This window comes from Octodon degus, unplaced genomic scaffold (assembly GCF_000260255.1).
Source record: "Octodon degus isolate 3935 unplaced genomic scaffold, OctDeg1.0 scaffold00064, whole genome shotgun sequence".
Lineage (NCBI taxonomy): Eukaryota > Metazoa > Chordata > Mammalia > Rodentia > Octodontidae > Octodon > Octodon degus.
In genome coordinates, this window is record NW_004524640.1 from 1,884,842 (window position 1) to 1,905,297 (window position 20,456).

The 20,456-nt window shown below is 37.3% G+C and overlaps 1 protein-coding gene across 1 annotated transcript in view; it reads right to left on the reverse strand.

The window, feature by feature from the left end:
• The window catches only part of Abcc9 (ATP binding cassette subfamily C member 9), a 154,042-nt gene that overhangs the window by 12,427 nt on the left and 121,159 nt on the right, over nt 1–20,456 (reverse strand). Inside the window, exons 32-37 of the mRNA XM_004634654.2 lie at nt 10,737–10,838; nt 9,976–10,096; nt 5,676–5,806; nt 4,473–4,551; nt 1,703–1,811; nt 124–227 (exon numbers count right to left, since the gene is read on the reverse strand). Of these exons, the coding sequence (XP_004634711.1) occupies nt 124–227; nt 1,703–1,811; nt 4,473–4,551; nt 5,676–5,806; nt 9,976–10,096; nt 10,737–10,838 (646 nt within the window). The remainder of the gene's footprint in view (nt 1–123; nt 228–1,702; nt 1,812–4,472; nt 4,552–5,675; nt 5,807–9,975; nt 10,097–10,736; nt 10,839–20,456) is intronic.

Below are 20,456 nucleotides of genomic sequence, written 5' to 3' on the forward strand. Positions count from 1 at the left end.
GGACAACCAAGGAAGAAGGGGGAAGGGGAGGGGAGGGGGGAGAGAGACAGAGACAGAGACAGAGACAGACAGACAGGATTAATTGTGTAAATACAAAGTAAAGGCACTATTTAGAAATGATACCTAGACCTCCAGGTAGCGATTTGACCATATTCTTCAGCTGGGCAATTTCTAGAGCTTCCCAGAGTCTGTCATCTGTGCATTTACACTCTGGATCTAAATTAAATCTGTAGGGGAAAAATCAGTTAATCAGTAAATTAAAATACAATAGATGAAATAAAAATCGAGAGGCTTTATGTGTATGTGCTTATTGGCCTTCTTTCCTTAAAATGTTAGATTCTGGTCACTTTGGTTACCCCTTTGCATTCAGCACCTAGAACAGAGCTAGCACTGGCTTCATGCTGGATGAGTCAATGAATGACAGCAGTGTTACCCAAAGGGCTTTTTAAATGATATTGTTAGGTAAATTCATATATATAACAGAATATCTCATTTGTTACCAGAATTACTCCATTTCGTACTATGCTCAGCATAACCTGAATACTTTCTAGCAAAATTTTCCTTCAGAATTGATGCTAAATACATAAATCAACATAGGAGGGGTCAGGGAGATAGCTCAGTAGAATAAGCACTTGCCTGGCAAGTGCAAGGGCCTGAGTTCAATCCCCGGTTCCGCAAAAAAACAACAACAACAAACAAAAAAACCATAAATCAACATGGAAACAGATATGATTTTAGATAAGCCGTACTGTGCCAACCACAGCAGCAGCATTCATAATAAATACACAGTGGGATAGAAATTGACCATAAGATTGCTAAATAACTTGGCCCATCCAGAACTTGTAAGTACAATAATTTTACAGGTAATATTGAGCAATCTTGCACACATTTTCTCAAGATAAAGAATAATTATTAAATGGCAGTGGCACCCAGTTCTTTGTAATTCTGTGGCTGGAGGAGGGGAATGAGAAAGAAAAAGGTGGATGGACTGTGAGACATGATTTAGTGCAGAATATTTAGTTACGGACTTTGGAATCCCATGAACTGGTTACAATTCCACCACCGCTATTTCATAGGTTTGTGAACTTGGGCATTACAATGTCTTTGAAAATTATTCATTCGCAAAATACTCATCTATAAATGCAAATAACAATAGTGTGCATACCAAAACAATGCCTCAATAATTGAATCAAACATACATTTAAAGCACCAGGAAATAATAGATGGCTGCAATTTCTTTTTGTGCACTATCAGGAACCAGGCATAGAGAATGTAGCAGATTTGTCAAAGCAAATTTTGGCTGAAACCAAAATTTTTAGGAGTATGGAGAAAGGAGAGGAAAGTAACTAAGCTCAGAATATCTGTTGAGCCAGGTCAAACACAAAAGTTAGGCAGGATATTTGTAGGGAGAAGTCTCAGAAATGTTTACCAAGAACCATCGCTCCAAGGTACAGAAATCAAAATGGATTTCAATTTGGCAAAATGAAAGAGAGGAACTCTTGGAAATATAAAAGATTGGCTTTGTAGGTTCATTTGCCATCTCTACAATTTCTGGTCCAAATTGTTGGACAGCATATTTACTTTTATCATCTTGATATGGTTATTTCACATCTATCTGGCAAACAACTTGCAGGATAAAATTTTCCTATGAGCCAAAGAGGTAAATCCTGAGGGACACAGTGATGCTGCATGTGTCACCTACCTAATAGAACCACTGAACAGTATTGGATCCTGTAGAATGATTGACAATCTAGAACGGAGTGTGTGCAGTGGTAGTTTAGAGATGTCTATTCCATCAATGACAATCTTTCCTGTTGAGGAAAAACAAAAAATGATAACCATGGAGTAAACTCACAAGTAAAATTTTAACTCGCTTACCTATTAAATATTTTTTTCCTTGAGGCTCTGGATTTGATCTCTTTTTATTTTTCAGGGGTTTGATCTCTAACACCAACATAAAACTAAATAAAGCAAAACCCTTTTGATAATTCTGAGTTGAAATATAGGCTATACAGCTTTCCATTATTGATTTTAATAGTATATATTTCTTCTAGGAATTTTGTATTTCCTTTTTTTTCTTATGTATTTCTTGAAAAAGAATTTTCAGTGGATTCAATTTGTGTGGACATACAAATAAAAAAATACTTCAAGTGTAGGGACCTGGGGGTTGATCACTGGTACCACATGCCGCACCTGCCCCATCCCCAAGCACACTGAGACAGCCACTGAGACTGGGCATGGTGGTGCATGCCTGTAATCCCAGCACTTGGGAGGCTGAAAACAGGAGGGTCACTAGGAGTCCAAGCTGTGTAGTGAGACCCTGTACTAAATACATAATAAAAAAACCAACCATCTCTTTTGAGTTTCTTTCCTATTATTCCTTTACCCCCTTTCCTTGATTTATTTTTCTTCATGGGATTTATCAAAATCTTATTTTCTTTGTTAATTTCATTATGCTTTTAATTGTCTCCCCTCCAACAGAATATAAGCATCTTGGAGATGAAGCTTTTTGTGTCACTCATTTCTGTACTGTTTGAATAATAACATGCATTAGAGGAACGCAAATTCTGTGACATAGACATCAAGGTTTACTAAATTTTCCCCTCCTGTATGCAGATGTAGAAAATAATGTAATCTTGATGTTCTTTTCTCAACTTGATAAATTAGCTTTATCATCTCACTTTTTCAGAGGTAATATTACCCTGCAAAATATGGGCTCAACAGCAGCTGCAGCCCACTTACCAGATAGTTTACTTTTAAGAGCAGGCAAGGGTGATTAGACTAAATCGTGTTCCTCAGGGATAATATATTATCTATTGAAATATTAATAGTCTAACACTATTAAGAAGGAAACAAGTCTACGATAGTTGAGAGTGGACCTGAAATCCTACTTATAGACTCGCAAAAATTAGGTAAACTGTTATGGTGTGTCATTGCAGTTTTTGGTGAAAAGCACCAGTCTATTGTCACTGGATCACACAATTGTCTTATGACACCAATCTGTCTGAAAGTCCTTAAAATTCCTGTATATTGTACCCAGCCTTAGAAAGAGCAAACCACTAAGCCAGCAAAGGATGCTTATCTTCTCTTTGAATATAAGCCTTACCCCAAGTTCCCTAACAGAGTTTTGTTGTGCATAAACTGAACTTTGCCTCTTACAAAGATGTCATGTAGATTAAGTTAAATAAAGCAAACTAAATTAAATTAATAATGTTTATTAAGTACAATGCACATGAAAAATACTGTAAGGATCATTGAAACCATTATGTAGAATAACAGTGAGCCTTTCTTTGAGCCAAGGGTTCATTGTGGAATCTCCTTCCATTTACAATAATATGTACTGACCCATTTATAGGCCACTTGGTAGACCGACTAATGTGGCCTATTTTCTGCAACTAAGATTAAATTATTTTAGGATATTTTTATGAACAAATGAATTTTTAATAATTGTGTATGCGTCAATTGAAATTTCACCTATGGCTTTCACCCTAAGCTATTTCCCAGGCTTTCTCCCTCTCAAAACCTTGAGGCAGAATTTCATTAAGTCACTATATTGCCCAGCTGGGCTTTTATTTATTTATTCATTCATTCATTCATTCATTCATTCATTCATTCCTTTTTAATGTATTTTTTTGCTACAGGGTCTCACTATGCAGTTCGGACTCATGGTGATCCTCCTGCTTCCAGCCTCCCCAGTGCTGATATTACAGGCATGCACCTCTATTTCCCAACTCAGGCCCACTCATCCCTCCTGGGGACAGAGCTGGCTTGGCATGCGGTGCCGGGACCAAACCACCTGTGTTTGCCTAAGCAGGTGCTTTAGTCTGCTGAGCTATCTCACCAGCCCTCCCAGCTCGGCTTTAACCCATTACCCTCTTGCATCAGCCTCCCAGAGTACAGGGATCATGACCATGAATGTCACACCTGCTGAGTAAACATTTTTGTATGCTGTTAATACAGGTTAAGACTTAGCAGAAAATATTGTTTCCTCAAAAAAACATTCAGTATCATTATATGATGTTATTAAATGAATGATTGGAAGAATCACAGGCTTGCATTTAAATGTATATTACGTATTGAATTTGAAATTTCTTCCTTGGATAGAAAAAGATTTATTTTCAGTCCGAGGGAAGCAAGCCAATGTTCTTTTCTTCTATTTCTTGAATAGCCACCTACACTCACTGCTATTCAAAGCAAGTGACCTTGTTCTTCTAAGTTTATTAGAACAGTTTACCAGCATTCTTCTGACTTGAGAACTATTTTATTTTCCCAGTTCTATGTTCTTTCTTTATCTCTAAGCTGTTTATTTGGAATACCCACCTTGAACCATGTGCAGGTCAGAAAGTCCTTATAAATAGTTGGTTTTTTTTTTTTCAGAATTAGGTACATTGATTAGGTACAAAACCAAAAAAAATATGTTTTGTAAATGAAAGCACTATGTGCCTAATTTAAAACCTTAGCAAACGACTCACCATCAAATATATCAACCATTCTGAAGAAGGCCAGAGATAAGGATGACTTCCCGCTGCCAGTGCGCCCGCAGATGCCCACCTAAGAAAGAGACTGTCACTCTGAGAAAACAGAGCTCAGAACAGTTGTGACAGAAAGTGACCCGAATGTTCATAACTTAGACCAGCTATCATGATAAAGCACAATTCTATTTCAATGATTATACTAGGAATTCATGTTCTTCTTAGATCTTATGAATTGTAATTATTAAAAGTAAAATACGAAGTGTTTGCCAAATCCTCAATGACTTGTATTCTATTTGATTGTGTTGTTTTACCTGTATTGCTTAATTTTTGGCATGGGTTTGACTAAAAAAATACCCATTCTATTTGTCTTTTTTTTCATAATTTTATTGATAAACAGCAATGAGACAGTTTCAAATCAAATCGGTAGGACAGTTTCAATAATTAACACATTGCATACATTCTTCCTAGTGGTTAATTGCTGTACAAGATGCGGACTTGAGATCCTATTTACAAACACCATTAGAACAAATCATTCTATTCATTAAGAGAATGTAACTATATATTTATCCTAACCACTTTGAATACACAGATACAAAATGAACATTCATCTGTATACCCCTTTTTTTCTAAGTTCCGTTATTTGAATATTATAGGTGTGTATCTATTTGTCTTAATTATGATAGATTTATAACAAAAAGTAGAATGGGTCCATTTTTTAAATGTAAACTTTTTCTTTTTACAAGTACTAAAAAAAGTCACTTTAGGATTAGAGCTAGAATGGAGGAAAAGGTTCCCAAGGAAGTGTCTGCGATGGTCCCAAGCCAAAAGCCAGAAATTTTAAGCTACACATCTGTTGCAGACTTTTCTGAGATGCATGGAGATTAGCGAATGGTAATATGATCTATAGAACATGTACTGCACTATAATTATGTCTCCTTTTTAGCTTTTTTATGCCGATACTTTTTCCTGTACTGTGCAGGGAATATTATGTGAACTCAGTGAGAATACACTTGACTTGGAAGTTTGAAGAGCTTATGTGGTGACAGTGAATGCCAGTGAAGCTTTTTTTCTTTTTATGGTACCAGGGATGGAACTCAGGACCTTGCACTTGCCAGGCAAGCACTTATTCCACTGAGCTATCTCCCCAGCCTTAGTGAAGCTTTTATGTATAAAACAAATCAGACAGTAGTAAAACCATACCTTCTGCCCAGGTTTGATGTAAGCCTTGACATGTTTAAGAACAGGCTTCAGATTATTTTCATATCTTACACAAAGATCATGAATCTTGATCTCTCCTTCCTGTGGCCAATGTTCTGGAACCTGAGAAGGATCTGGGGGATGGGGTTTGGAACAGATAATAGATGATTGATAGATTACAGATGGATAGATAGACAGATAGATAGATGATAGAAAATACGTGGATATTAAAGTGCCTGCAAGCAGGTGCAGGGGCTGGGATTCGATCCCCAGGCCTGCCATGCCAGCCCTGCCCCCAGGGTGTGCTGAGATGGCAATTGAGACTGGGCATGGTGACACACGCCTGTAACCCCAGCTCTAGGAAGGCTGTAAACAGGCAGATCACTACAAGTCTGAGCTAGTAGTGAGACCTTGAACACCCTGTAGACCCTTCCCTAAAAATACAAGAAAAAAATAGGTGGAGAGATATATGTAGAAAGAAACATATATTTATGCACATATAAGTATAAATTTATAATAATGTAAATATATTTTAAAATTTCCCTAAACTTAAAGTAATATTGAACCAATCTTCTTAGTGGTGGTTTGTTTGTTTAATTTAAATGACAAAGTGAGCACATCTTGATTAAGAACTTCATGTGTTTTTCCTGTGTTTTATTTTGTATCATTAGCCAGGTCTGTGTCTTTGCTATAGTCCACATTCAATTCTATGCAAGATGGGTACAGATAGTTCATCTGTGATTTGATTTATCTGTTTAGTTAGTTGATCATCAAACATTAAGTACTAGCTCCCCCTTCCCTCCCCCCAATGTCTCAGAAGCCAGGCTGAGTCCCAGAAAACTTCAGGAGCTTAGCTAAGCCACACCACCCACATTGTGGAATGAGGCTGAGTTCTGGACAGCTTTGAGAGCCTTACTGACCTGCGCCCCAACACTCACTGTTGCTTGAGCTGCATTGAGCTTTGGTGAACTTCAGGAGCTTCAAAAATGTCAAAATGAAGGAGAAAAAGGCATTCTCAGACCTCCAGCTCACCCAGAACACATCCAAGAGACAAGGAAATGGAAGAACCTGGAAGTCACAAACCTGAAATTTCTGAAATGACAGCAACTAAAGTAAAGAACTTTATCAGGGGCTACAAAAGCAATCAAATGACAAATAATCTCTCAGGTACAAAAAGAAATGACAACAGTAATGAAAAAACTGCTCAGCACATCTAAAGACATAGATTTAAAAAACAGGAGAATAGAAAAATGTGGAAACATTGAGTCAAAAGTACAGAAAAGAATTAGAATGCATAAAACAGATACCTAGGAAATTAGGAATTCCACGGAAATCTGGCAAAACCATTTGAACAAAACTGAAGGTAGACTTTCGGACTTTGAAGACAGCTTTGTAGTTAGTGATCATGAAAGGAAAGATTTCTTAAAAATAACACCGAACCAGGAAGTAATAATTCAATAGCTGCAATGTGATGCAAAGAAAAACCATCTAAGACTGACAGACTTTAGCTGGTCATGGTGGCACATGCCTGTAATCCCAGCAATCAGTATGCTGAGGCAAGAGGATGGTTGTGAATTTGAGATCCAACAAAGTGATCTCAAGACCAGCCTGAACTACATATCAAGACTTTGTCTCAAAAAAAAAAAAAAAAAAAAAGACTGATGTGATAGGTGTCAATGAAACATCTGGAGTCAACATAAGTGACCTAAAAAGACTATTTTTCAGAAGTAGTGGAAGAAAATTTCCCCAGCATTTCAAAAGAATCTGACATACAAGTAAGTGAGGCATATAGAACTCCAAATAACCATAACCAAAATAAATCTACACTCAGACATAATAATCAAGAGCCCAGAAATTCAGCAAAAGAAAACAATATTAAAAGTGGTTAGAGATAAAAGAAGGGCCATTTTGTATCTGTATATACAAAATAGTTAGGATAGATGTACAATTACTTTCTCTTAATTCAATGAGAAGAAAGATTTGTACTAAGAGTGTTTGGACAGGATATCATGTCTGCATCTTGTACTATGAATAACTAGTACAAAGACAACAATATGCGATGTATTAATTATTTAACTATCCTACTAACCTGTTTTGAAGTTGTCTCATTGCTATTTGTTTATCAATAATATGAATAAAAACAAAAAGTGGTTAGAGAAAAGAAACTGGTAATTGATAAAGGAAAGTTCATTGGAAGCACAGAAGATTTCTTAACACAAACCATCAAATCAAGTAGAGCTTGGAATGAAGTATTTCAGATCCTGAAAGAAAATAACTTCCAGCCTAGACTGATGTAGCCTGCAAAACTATTTTTCAAAATCAGTGAAGAAATAAGATACTTCCATGACAAAGAACAATTGAAGATGATCATGACCACCAAAGTAACCCTACAAGGATTACTGAAGGATATTCTAGGAGCAGATAAAAATGACCACAACTTCAAGAACAATAAAAAGGAACCACCAAGCAAGAGCAAGCAATTAAACAAAGGGGAAAAATAGGAAACCAACAACTGGAAAATAATATGACAAAAAGAAGCCAATACATATGAGCTATAACCATTAATCTAAATTATCTCAATTCACCAATAAGAAGAAATAGACTTTCAAAGTGGATCAAGTCCAACAAGAACAAATTTAACTCAAAAAGAAATTTATAGACTGCCAGTCAAAGTGTGGAACACAATACTCCATGTGACAGGAACCCAGAGAAAAACAGAGGTAGCTATACTGCCTGCAGGCAATGTGAAATTCAAACCAAGAATGATCAAAAGAGGTAAAGAAGGGCCTGTATGCTTATTAAGGGAAAACTGAAAGAGCAAGAGATAACAATAATAAATATATGTGCACCAAACACAGGAGTGCCCAACTATATAAGACAAATTTTAACAGGCATGAAAAGGCAAATGAGCAATAACATAATTGTACAGGGACTTTGATGCCCCCTTGTCACACAGAAATAGATCAATTAGGCAAACTAAATTCTCAAAGAAATAACAGAACTAAGCCAAATATTTGAATATGGGGACTTGGTAGACCTTTACAAAGTGTTCTCCCCAACAAAATCAAAACACACATTCTTCTGAGATGCACACAGGATGTTCTCCAAAATAGACCATATACTAGCATATTGAATATTCTTAAATAAATGTAAAGGGATTGAAATTATCTTATGCATATTATCTGACCACAGTGCAATGAAATTGGAAATTATTGACAAAATCAAACATCAAGTGCTTCACATGTGCCATTTTCTTGGCTTGTGGAGATCAATGACATGGCTCAAGGTGCCTTATGTGTCCTTGGGAGGATACAAGTGAATCAGCATCCACAGCACTGCAAGGTGGAGGTCAGCCCAAGATGCCTTTAGGGCCATGGTGTGGTAACCTATTGGTTCCAGAAGCATCCTCAAAAGAGGAGATGCCTGAACTGAATCTAAAAAATGTGTTTTGTACTTACTGAAGAGAAGAAAAAAAGATGAGAAGGTGTAAGATCTTCATGTGGCCAGAGTGAGAGACGGGAACGTGGATGGCAAGTGAACAGGCAGATGGGCAAGGGTTCACTAACGAAGGGTCTCTTGGTCTTAGCTGTGTTGTCTGGATTTTGTCCTTGAGCAGCTAGAAAGCTGTTGTAGGCTTTAGGCAAATATGTGCATTTTAAGTTTGAGATTTCTATGTAATGAAGATTATTCTATCTTCAGTAATGAATGTCCTGCCACTTTTACTCTAGTAGAGTTGCGAATCTTGTTTCATATTTTAAAATCTCTCTCTCTCTCTCTCTCTCTCTCTCTCTCTCTCTCTCTCTCTCTCTCTCTCTCTCACTGAGGTTGTCATTCAGGGTCTGCACACAGGGCTACATCCTTAGCTCTCTTTTTATTCTGAGACATGGTCTTGCTAAGTTGCCTAGGTGAGTTTTCACTTGTGATCCTTCTGCTTCAGCTTCCTAGTGTGCTGGCATGACAGGCATGCATAAGAACCAAACTTCCTGAAATCTAAATTAACAGATCTTCAAAAAGAAAATACAACGGTACACAATTTATGTCACCAGTTAAAGTAATAGAGCTCAAATACTTTTATAACTCTCTTAAAATATTATTAAGTAATGTCTACTTGGACTCTAATTGTTTGTCTAAGACTTTTCAGGCCTACAATAGCAATACACTTTCAGGTGTTGAAAATCCAGCAAAATCAGGGCAAGATGGATGTTAAAGTGGAAAACAAAATCAAATCAACACTGTGCCTGAGATGAGAGTAATATTTTTAAAGCAAATATGTAAGCGAAGCAGAATATATTCTTAACAATACCTATGGTGCCTTCATAGTTCTCAGACTCCATGGTCAAGAAGCTGTTAACTTTCTTCACTGCACCCATCTGGACCTCCAGGTCAGCCAAGTTCCTCACAACCCAATTCAAATAGTTGGTTATCTACGGCAGGTGACAAAAACATTGAGCATGTTCAAAATCAGATGAAGAGACTTTCATAAGCACTGTATATTTGAGGATGAGATGGCTTATATGATTAGCATTCATTATGTGGAACAACTTCCAAGTGTTCCTGAGTATCAGGGACCAGGCGGAATGTCATGAGCTGCATTGACCAAGGCGTCCATTCTTCTTCCAGGGCTTTCTCAAGTCACTGTTTTATGAACTTTTCTCTTATAATTCCCAGGATAACACTTCTATGTGGACGCAGTCACATTTACACTTACTTTACTGTCCCCAAGAGGATCATGAACAAATCAGGGTGGCGATCTCAGGGAGGGCTTTATGCTGTGGGATTTGGGAAGTATTTAAACAGTTGTCTTGGCAGGTCAGAAATGAATCTAAGCTATCCAAAAATGTAAAAGTTGGGGTTAAATCTATTAGTCTCAAGATGTTGCCTAGTTACACAATCAAACTTTTTTAGCATTCATAAGAGTTGATAGCAAGTTTCTTCAACAGTGTATAGAAAGAGAGGGATGCTACATTTTTCTTTTTAAATATTTTAATCACTATGTGTTTGTGGTACATAACAAATATATTCATGTATTCATATATTTATGTGGTGATTTTCATCCATTCTTACCGTAAGTGCATAGAGAAGCCCCAAACCCACCAATCCAGAGCTGGAAGAGCCACTGATGGAAGCAATGGATGCTGTAAGGACGATGCAAGCTCCCAGATAATCCTGAAAGAGTTATAGGATTATTCCCAAGGTCTCTAATCAGAGATCTTAACCAATTTATGCAAGCTGATCACTAAGGAAATAAGCACCATTCCTGTGTCCTATTACATTTTACAAGAAGGATACTTAAGATATAGAATAATGATATCATATAATATCATAGTTGGAATGTAAGTAATAACACAGTCTTGTAATATATAAGAAGATACTGGTTTAGAAGTTGAATACCTTATCATAAGTTAAGATGCAATGAGTAGCAGAACCAGGACAAGATACTGGGCTTTCTCCTCTTGTTTCATTTAGATTGCACTATTTGGACCTGCTTGTCTAGCACAGATTTCACGTGCACTTGTGTCAGGATTGCAACAGCTTCATGTGTGCTACAGCAAGGCCCTTGTAGAAATGTGCCTTTGATTAACTTGCTGGAATCAGTAGCTGAGCTTTTTGTCAACTATCTGTGCTCAGACTCTGTTAAAGAATACATCTGTAGATTTCATGTAAGTAAGAAAAGAGGCTGTATAAAAAGAGGCTCATAGATTAGTAGAATGTCATGTCTTTAAGTATCTGAATTTTCCATGACTCAATGATAAACTCTTTTGCAAAATTTTAAAAGCATATGGAGGCCAATTTAGAGTCTACTGCAAGACAGGGGACATCTGTTTATGTCCTAACATCTTCCTTGTTTTTTATTTCCCAACCTTCTTAGGTATTCGTCTGTCTTATCCTTGGAAAAAGAAAGCCTAACAAAGCTCATGCTGATGTTTCACATGTCCCAAAACACAGGTGAAATTTCAGGCATGAAATTTGGCAAGAGATGTAACTAGAGTTTTTGCAAGTTTCCAATTAGAGAAATCCTTCTTTAGCTAGCTGTACGTTTTCTTTTCTCTCTCTCAAAGCAAAAGTTCTACCAACCAGGTGATAAGAATCAATAACAGTAATAGAATGTTTAATGCACAAAAATTAAAGAACTAAGTTTCTGTAATCACTGGAACTTTGCTGTTCCAAAGATGAGGCTGTTGAAAAACATTGATTCTCAGCCTTGGAATTGGAATCTGGATTCAAATGCTGCCTTTGCCGATTACTAGCTAGTGAACTCACACAAACAATTTAAATTATTCAGAGTCTCACATTGTCTTTGGAAAATACAAATAACACCTAATTCACAGAGATTTTTGAAAGGAATAAATGTGTTGAGTACAAGTTAGATTTCCTCATTTCCATGCATCAGAATGTCTCCTCTCAGATGATTTCCAAATGTTTAAAGCAAGCTTATAAAGGCTTATAAATCATAGACCATTAAAGGTCAAAACAGGCACTGACATATAATTCTATATTAATTCCTTGATCATTACAAAAACTAACAAAAAAATCAAGTAGGGTTCATCTCTTGCCACGATACATTCTACAGAGGTAGTAAATATTTTTTTTGATTACTTCTTCAGATGGATCCATTGTTAACAACTTATCACATTCGAATCAGAGAGGTTTTCCTCTTGTTTTGTCTTTATTTGAAGCAATAACTGGGTGGATGCACAGTCAACTTATCTTGGTTAATCTATTATGGTTTATAAATGCCACCACACTCCCAAATACTCCTAAAATATTTACACATCATGATTGATTCTTTTCACCACTCTGAATAAAGTTCAGACTTACAAAATTACATTATAGTTTTGTTATTTATATTTTTTTCTTAAAAAAAAAAGACTCATGAGAAGTTTTAATAATAAGTTGCAGAAAGTAAATTACTACTTTATTGTAGAGGATACATCTAGAAAAGTGTTCCTGGCAGTATACAAGCAGAATGTGTCATTGACCTATTGAGAAACTTCTAAGGGTAATGTCTACACTAAGGGTTTCACAAGAAACCTCTTTTATTAACTTCTATTTTCTGCTTCCTGCATGTTGACTTCTTTGGGAAGAAAAACTTTATGTGTTCACACATCTTTTTAAAAGTTTAAGTCAAGTTTTAAGTCAAATTTAAAGTTTATGACTTCCTTGTTTTGAATTATCAATGCCTTCCTATTGAACCCATAATAAATTTAAACTCTGATGGATTACAATGAGATTTACATTTGTTAGTCTTATAATGTAGTCTTGTAATGTAACTAAGTCTTTCTCTCTCTTTATTCCTGCAGAAACTTTCTTATTTTTTGAGATTATATGATCTCATTGGAAATCTCATTTTTATGATTTAAAGTATGAATTTATGATTGAAAGTGTGAATTCTACACTGTGTCATTTCCAAGAATCCTTCAGAACTCCTTCACACTGCTGCAACCACACTGGCCACTTTTCTATTTTATTTATTTATTTACATTTATTTATTGTGTGTGTGTGTGTGTGGCCAGCTCAGCCCACCAGGGGGCGGGGCTGACTGGCATGTGGTGCTGGGGGATTGAACCGCGGTCCCTGTGCTTTGCCAAGCTTGTTCCAAGTAGGTGCTTTAGACCACTGAGCCATCTCTCCAGCCCAAACATGTTGGAAATTTGCTTTTTTTTTTTTTTTTTGCGGAACTGGGGATTGAACTCAGGCCCTTGCGCTTGCCAGGGAAGCCTATATTCCACTGAGCCATCTCCCCGGCCCCCCACTGGCCACTTTTCTATTCAGGGAAACTCTAGTGATTGCTTGAAATGTTTGTCCACACCTGGCTCTTGGATTCTTGGCTCTTTCTCATATGTTAGGAATCAAGTCATGTATCACCTCCTTGGAGGTGCCTAGCCCTAGCCCTGCAACAGTTCTCATCCATTTGTCCTGTTTTATTTTCCTCAAAGAAATTATTGTTGTTGTTGTTATTATTATTATTATTATTATTATTATTATTATTTTGTGGAACCTGGTCCTCAAAGACTTTAGAGATATATGACATGTTTTTTGTTTGTTTATTTGATTAAATTTGATTAAATGTTCATTATTCATCCTCACCACAACCTAAATTCTATAAGAGCAGGGTTTTGAATATTCACTAATGTCATCTCCAGCAGGAGGAATAATGTTAAGAACATTGTAAAGGTTCACTCATTCTTTATGAAATAAGCAGGTAAGTTCACTGCCTCATAAAACATGTTCTGAGTTTTCTTCTGCATTAAATATCTTCTGAATTGGGATGTCAATGGACCTTATTTTTAAGATTTGATTGCCTGTCAAGTTCTTCTCCATGTCTTAAGAGTTAAACATGGAAAGATACTGCAAGTGAAAATTTGTTAAAGTTGAAAGTCCAACACTAGGTCTTATGAGCTTTCAGTCCCCCACTTAGAACTGTGATGTAACAGTCTCCTACAAAACTTTTGGTAGGCATCAGTATTAGGAAATCTTCAATCACTTTATTTTTTACTTTTGTGGACCTAGAAATCAAACCCAATGCCTTGCACGCAGTGGGCAAGTGTTCAGCCTCTGAGCCACACCCTGAGTTGATTATTTGCTGGTCCAGAATGAAGACCATTCATCCATTGATGAGTTCCCTAGCCGAATGTGCTGTTGGGAGGTCAGGCCGGTCTGATGTGGCAGGTCGCTAGGGTGTGACCTGGAAGGAAGCCTCCCTCTCCATGCTCCTCCTCTATCTCCTTCTGGGCTGTCATGGGATGAGCAAGTTTTCCTGCCCTGTCTCCCTCTACCATCCTGCTTCTGCTTTGGAGCCAGCTGAGCCTGGACTAACACAGTGAGCCAAGATGGACCTCTTCTCCTTTAAGTTGTGGGCACTGGATATTCTGGACTAGGATGGGAAAGTAACTAAGAGACTATGAATTCCACGATCAATTTTCACATTCAAATTTTTACTTTACCGTTTTAGTGGGGGACAGACTCATAACACTGATCTCACAGCTGCGAAATTGCTGTGCTCATTACAAGAACAAAATAAGTCTAGGGTAGAATAAGTCCATATCTGAGATATGGAAACAACAAAATCATTGGGTCTTAATAAATACAAATTAAGCAGTAGACTTAATATGAATATAATAAAGGAAATTTAAAATATTCATTTCTCTGTCTCTCTCTGTTTCTCTCTCTGTCTCTCTTTCTCTCTGTCTCTGTCTTTCTCTCTCTCTCTCTCGCCCTCTTGCCCTCTCTCCCTCTATTCCAGCAGAAACTTTCTCATTCTATCTTTTTAAAAAGATATTTAGTACAGGGTCTACAGGGTCTCACTACAGAGATTGAACTCATAGTGATCCTCCTGTTTTCAGCCTCCCAAGCGCTGGGATTATAGGGGGGCTCCACCACACCCAGTCTCAATTGCCATCTCAGCATGCCCCAGGGGTGAGGCCAGCATTGTACTCCAGGGATTGAACCCCAGTCCCTGCGTCTGCCTAACCAGGTGCTTTAATTGCCAGCCCCTCTGTCCTGAGCTCCTAGATTCACATGCTACATAGAACTAACTAGTAGATTCAACTAGATGATGATTTTAAGTTTTTTTTCCTGAATTAAAAATGGTGATCTTTGGTAATATTCAATCTTATCTTGGCAAAAGAGCTGCAACAGAAGTGAAAGTAGATGAGGGAAGTAAAGGGGGAAGGCTGGTGCAGGAGTCGCAGCCCGTGCATGCTTCTTGAACCTCTCCCATGGGTCTTGTATTTTCAGAATGACTCAGGAAGCTTCCGATATGATCGTTAAGCTGTATTATTGGACCACTAATTAACACATGCCTAAGTTCACATGCAACAGCAATGTCATGGAGATAATGTTTTGGGAACTTCAGTACAAAGAAGTATAGCTTCTTGGGCATATTTTACAGTGAAATTTTTAAGACATGAACCCAATATCAAAGTATGCAATGTATTAAATTCAAAAAGCTATCACAGCTTGATAACCAACATGTTTATAGTTTAGCGTCTACAACATGGTTATTATTTTTATACTTTCTTTTCAGAAGATTCTATTCCTGATATCTTTTAATATCAGGAATAGTTACTTTTTGCCTCATTTCTGGGTAATTACCACTGCTCAAAAGTATTTTTTTTTTAGGCCGGCCTGATAGTTCAGCAGATTAAAGTGTCTGCTTATGCAGATGCAGGGACCAGGGTTTGATCACCAGCTTGCTGCCGGTCCCGACCCCCAGGGCACGCTGAGATGGCCACTGAGACTGGGCATGTTGGCGTGTGCTGGTAATCCCAGCTCTTGGGAGGCTGAAAACAGGAGGATCACCATGAGGGTAATCTGTGTAGTAAGCCCTTGCAGACCCTGCACTAAATGTGTAAAAAAAAAAAAAAAAATGTGTTTACTAAAGAGCCAAAAATCTGGGAAGACATTTGATCAGAATTTTATCTTGATTTTTATAAGGGACAAAGTTTCTCTGTTCACAGTGCCTAATAAGAAATTTCATAGTGAAATCACTAGCCTCCCATTATGTATTTTGAAAACATACAGTAATATAGAAAAAATAACCCTAACAAAGCTTTTATTTGTTCCCCATTTTCTACTCCCTTTCCTGTTAAGGTTAGAAAATTTATTTATTTTCTATTTTAAAGAGAAAAGAAATATAATAGACAAGACATTAAAAATGATACACAAGCTCAAAACCAAAAAAAAAAAAAAAACCCAAAATGAAAGGTATTCAACAGTGGTTGTTACACTGCACATATTTGTCTTCACTGCAGTTGCTCAGATTATAGATATAAGCATGCAAACTTGGTCAAAGTAAAAATTGTAGGCATTAACTGCTACCTTCAAAAAACAATGGAAATTAGTAGTACAGTTCTCTCTCTCTCTCTCTCTTTAAGAACCGGGGATCGAATTCAGACCCGTGCACTTGCCAGGGAAGTGCTTATTTTACTGAGCCATCTCCCCGGCCCCTTACAATCACGTTAAGGTTAGTAAATGTAATAAATTGCAAAGTGCCTATTGGTTTTTGAAATTCTTTGCATTTGTCTGCAAATAATATGAACAGCAAAAATGGCTTATGTCCATGGACGAGAGGAGAAAAGCTGGGATCTGAATAACTCACACTGAGGGCAGGTCTTGTATCACCCTAACTGATCCAGTTAAGAAAAAGCATCTGTCAAAATGAAAAGGGTAGAATGAAAGGTTCAGCTTATAAAATAATCCTAAGTGTATTAATTATCCATCCTCAAATGAGACCCCAATCACAGGACATTTCATCTGTGTAGTGCTAAATGACAAATTCTACTGATTTTATGAATCCAGTATTCCCTCTGAGAAGACAAGCCTTTGACTCCCATGTCAAAGAGAGAAGGTTCTTGCCAGGTTTCTAGAGACACAGTGACTTCTAAAACAGATTTGCACTTAGTTGACAGCAACTCAAGAGCGTGTTACTTCTTCCCTCCACATGTCTCTCAGGAATACCTTCTAGAGTCTTATTGAGTATTAGGAAGAACACTGTACTAGCACCTATAAAAGGAACATACAAGATTGTTCTACACCTATCTCAATGGAACTGTGAACACACAAAAAGGCTTTGTGTTCTTTTAGGAAGCAGACTCTTGCACAAGTTTTCCCTAAAAACTATTTCAATTTAACACGTTGACTCTAAAATTCTCTCTGTCTCTCAGTCTTTCTGTCTCTCTGTCTCTGTCTCTCTCTATCTCTGTGTGTCTGTCTGTCTCTGTCTGTCTCTCTGTGTCTGTATCTGTCTGCCTCTCTTTCTCTCTCTCTCTCTCTCTCTCTCTCTCTCTCTCTCTCGCTCTCGCTCTTGCTCTCTGGCTTCTCCATGTGAATTTTCTTTTATCCTTTCACCACACACCAAAAGAAAGGCTTGGAAGGACAGTCTCTAGATAGAGTTACACAATTTTTGCAAATGGAAACACTGATGCCAAAGAACTGGAATTGTTTAGTGCAGAGGGATGAAGAGAGAGTGCCGAGCTGAGCTGAAGGACTTAAGCAGCACTCAAAGGTTAGGCTGCAGGGACACGTCGCACATGATCACGGCCCACATCACTTGCAGCCCACGAGGGAAAACAGCTCCCCATTGCTGCCAATGCAACCCGGGTGGCCACAGCCGAGATACTTTTCTACCAGCCAAACCATTTTATTCTTTTAGACTCTTGCCCTTTCCTAGTGTGTGTTACGGCCTTTATTTTCTTCCAGTTCAAAATGAATATGAAATGAATAGTGTAGGGAAGACTGAATTCTGTGGGGAAAACTCTCTTCCCAGAGAAAGAGAATACACTGTGATTGTCTTGACATGAGCAGAAAAAGAAGGAAGAGACATGTATTTAAAAAACAAAACAAACAATGATAACCAGCAGAAATGGGATGGAGCCCAGACACCTTCCTAAACTCAATGAACTGGTTTTGCACTGGTTTTTCTGCTTTTTTTTTTTCATTTGGATTTACTGTGAGCAGTAGCAGCATTCCTGCAGAAAGCTAGAACTGGCAATAAAGAGAAAAGAAAGGGGAGAACAATCATAGGAAGCTATGAAATCAAGCTTTTTCTCTTCTTTTCCACTAAGCCTCTGAGTTCCTGAACTACAGTTTTTTTAACTCACCACATATGCACCAGGAAATCCTTCTCATTTCTTCCAATCTATGCCAACATCATGATCTTCGTTGTACTACTTTAATTGTGCTTCTGTTCTGGGAACTCTAGGAATACTTGCAATAAGCATGTATTTATTTTTATTCACTGAGTAATTAGGCAAAGAATAGGAAAAGGAAGAGATTAAGAAAGGAAATAGAAGTTTTTACTACATTTTTTTCAAGCAACTTAACAAGGCAGAACGTGTTCAGCTGTGGGATTGCAGAGATAGTTCACACCCTAGTCTCCAAGGCCCTATATCTCAATATGTAGTATATTTCTGATGCAAGACATAGTTATTTTAAACTGCAATCATTTATTCAGTGATGCAGACATAGCCAGAGAAGCACCTTAGTAATGATATCATAAGTGTTCGTGCAATAGGAAGGAAAGATTATTTCCCAATAGAAACCATCTGCCTAATCTATTCAGCCCTCCTACTGTGGCATATGCTCTTGGATTATAGCACTCCTATGTAAATATACCTGGTCCTAATGAAAACTTTCAGTGTACTCAGAAGAGAAGGCGAGTGAACCTGAGGGCTTTGATGCTGTCAGTGCAGGTTGCCAAATGCAGTACCTTTATATGTATACAGATCTACATACAGACACATAGACTTATTGATGTATTGCCACAAAAAAAAAAATGGCAACACATCATACACAGAGGACCTTTACTTGATTTCTGTCAGCAGATCTTTCTAGAACGTTGCAATAAATCAATGAAACTTTCTTACCAAACTTTACCTTTAACTGTCAGAAACTAGGAAGAAAAGATACTTTAATATCCTTCCAGGGATGGGCATGTCAAAACTGGGGAGTGAACAATCCCTGATTTTTTGTAATAGTTTTTAAAGGAGAGTTCTAGTAATGAGATGACTTTCGCAAGTGTTGGAGGGGTTGTAATATACTGTGAACAAAGAGAAGACACAGTAACATACTCATTATAGAGTAGTGGAGGAATGATAGACACTGCCCTTCCTAGGTAAAATGCCATTATTTTCTTTTGCTTTCTGTAGAAGGAACTAGAATTCTTTCATATTCAGGTAGATTCAACTTTTTCATATGGGTGTTAAAGTATTATTCATCCTCCAATGCTTTGAGTTTGACTGCTGTTTCCTTTTAACTTGTCCTGACCTTCCCTTGCTCAGAACACTCTAATAGCTCATCCCTTGGCCACGAGGAACAAACATATGGTTTGCGTGAAGATTCCGGTTCAGCGCTTGTCCATGAACCTGACAGTAGGAAGTGCTAAAGAGCAAAAGCAGGAGTCCCGGTCAGACACCCACCTCCTGTCCAAAGTAAATGCACTTGTCCCCTGAAAAACACCCTTGTTCTTCAAGTTTAGGTAAATCAGACACTGGGATAATTACTATTTCCCTTATGATTCTAGAACAGTCTTTCATTAAGTGATCTCTTCATTAACCCTATTATTCATATGCAATGTTTTCCCTTAGGGAAAAATATCAGTATTAAAAGGACATAAACAGCAAAGAGAAGTCTAACTCAAGACTCTATGGTTTGGATAGGGTCTAGGAAAAATGTTTTGGGCTTGTTATCAATCTTAAGTAAATTTCAATTGCCTTTATATTATCTGTAGTAATTAAGAAACTCTACTTTGCCACCCTCCAACCTTCAGAGTTGTATACCAGGAGTTTCTTATCAATAACCAATAATTATTTAAAAAAATTGTGAAATGTAATTGTGTTATGTCACTGAATAATTTTTGCAAAGCAACTGATAAATGAGAAACTCTTTGTAAGCTGGCAAGAAAGCATGATAACTAAAGCTCACAGGATGTTCCAAGATTTCAAATCGATGTATATTGACCAATCAACTACTCAGATTGAGCACCTCCATATCAACTCTGTCAAATTCCTTTTATCATCTGCCCTCGGGATGTTGAGTTTTAAAAGAAACCCTGCATATGGTAAGGAAACATAATCTGGCTGATTAAAGTTTTTCCAATAGTATAAAAATGACAGATAACCATTTCAAAAATTACAGTCAACTACTCATTATTACCTACAGATATTATAGACCAGGGTGCCAGATTTCTTTCTTTCTTTCTTTCTTTCTTTCTTTCTTTCTTTCTTTCTTTCTTTCTTTCTTTCTTTCTTTCTTTCTTCTTTCTTTCTTTCTTTCTTTCTTTCT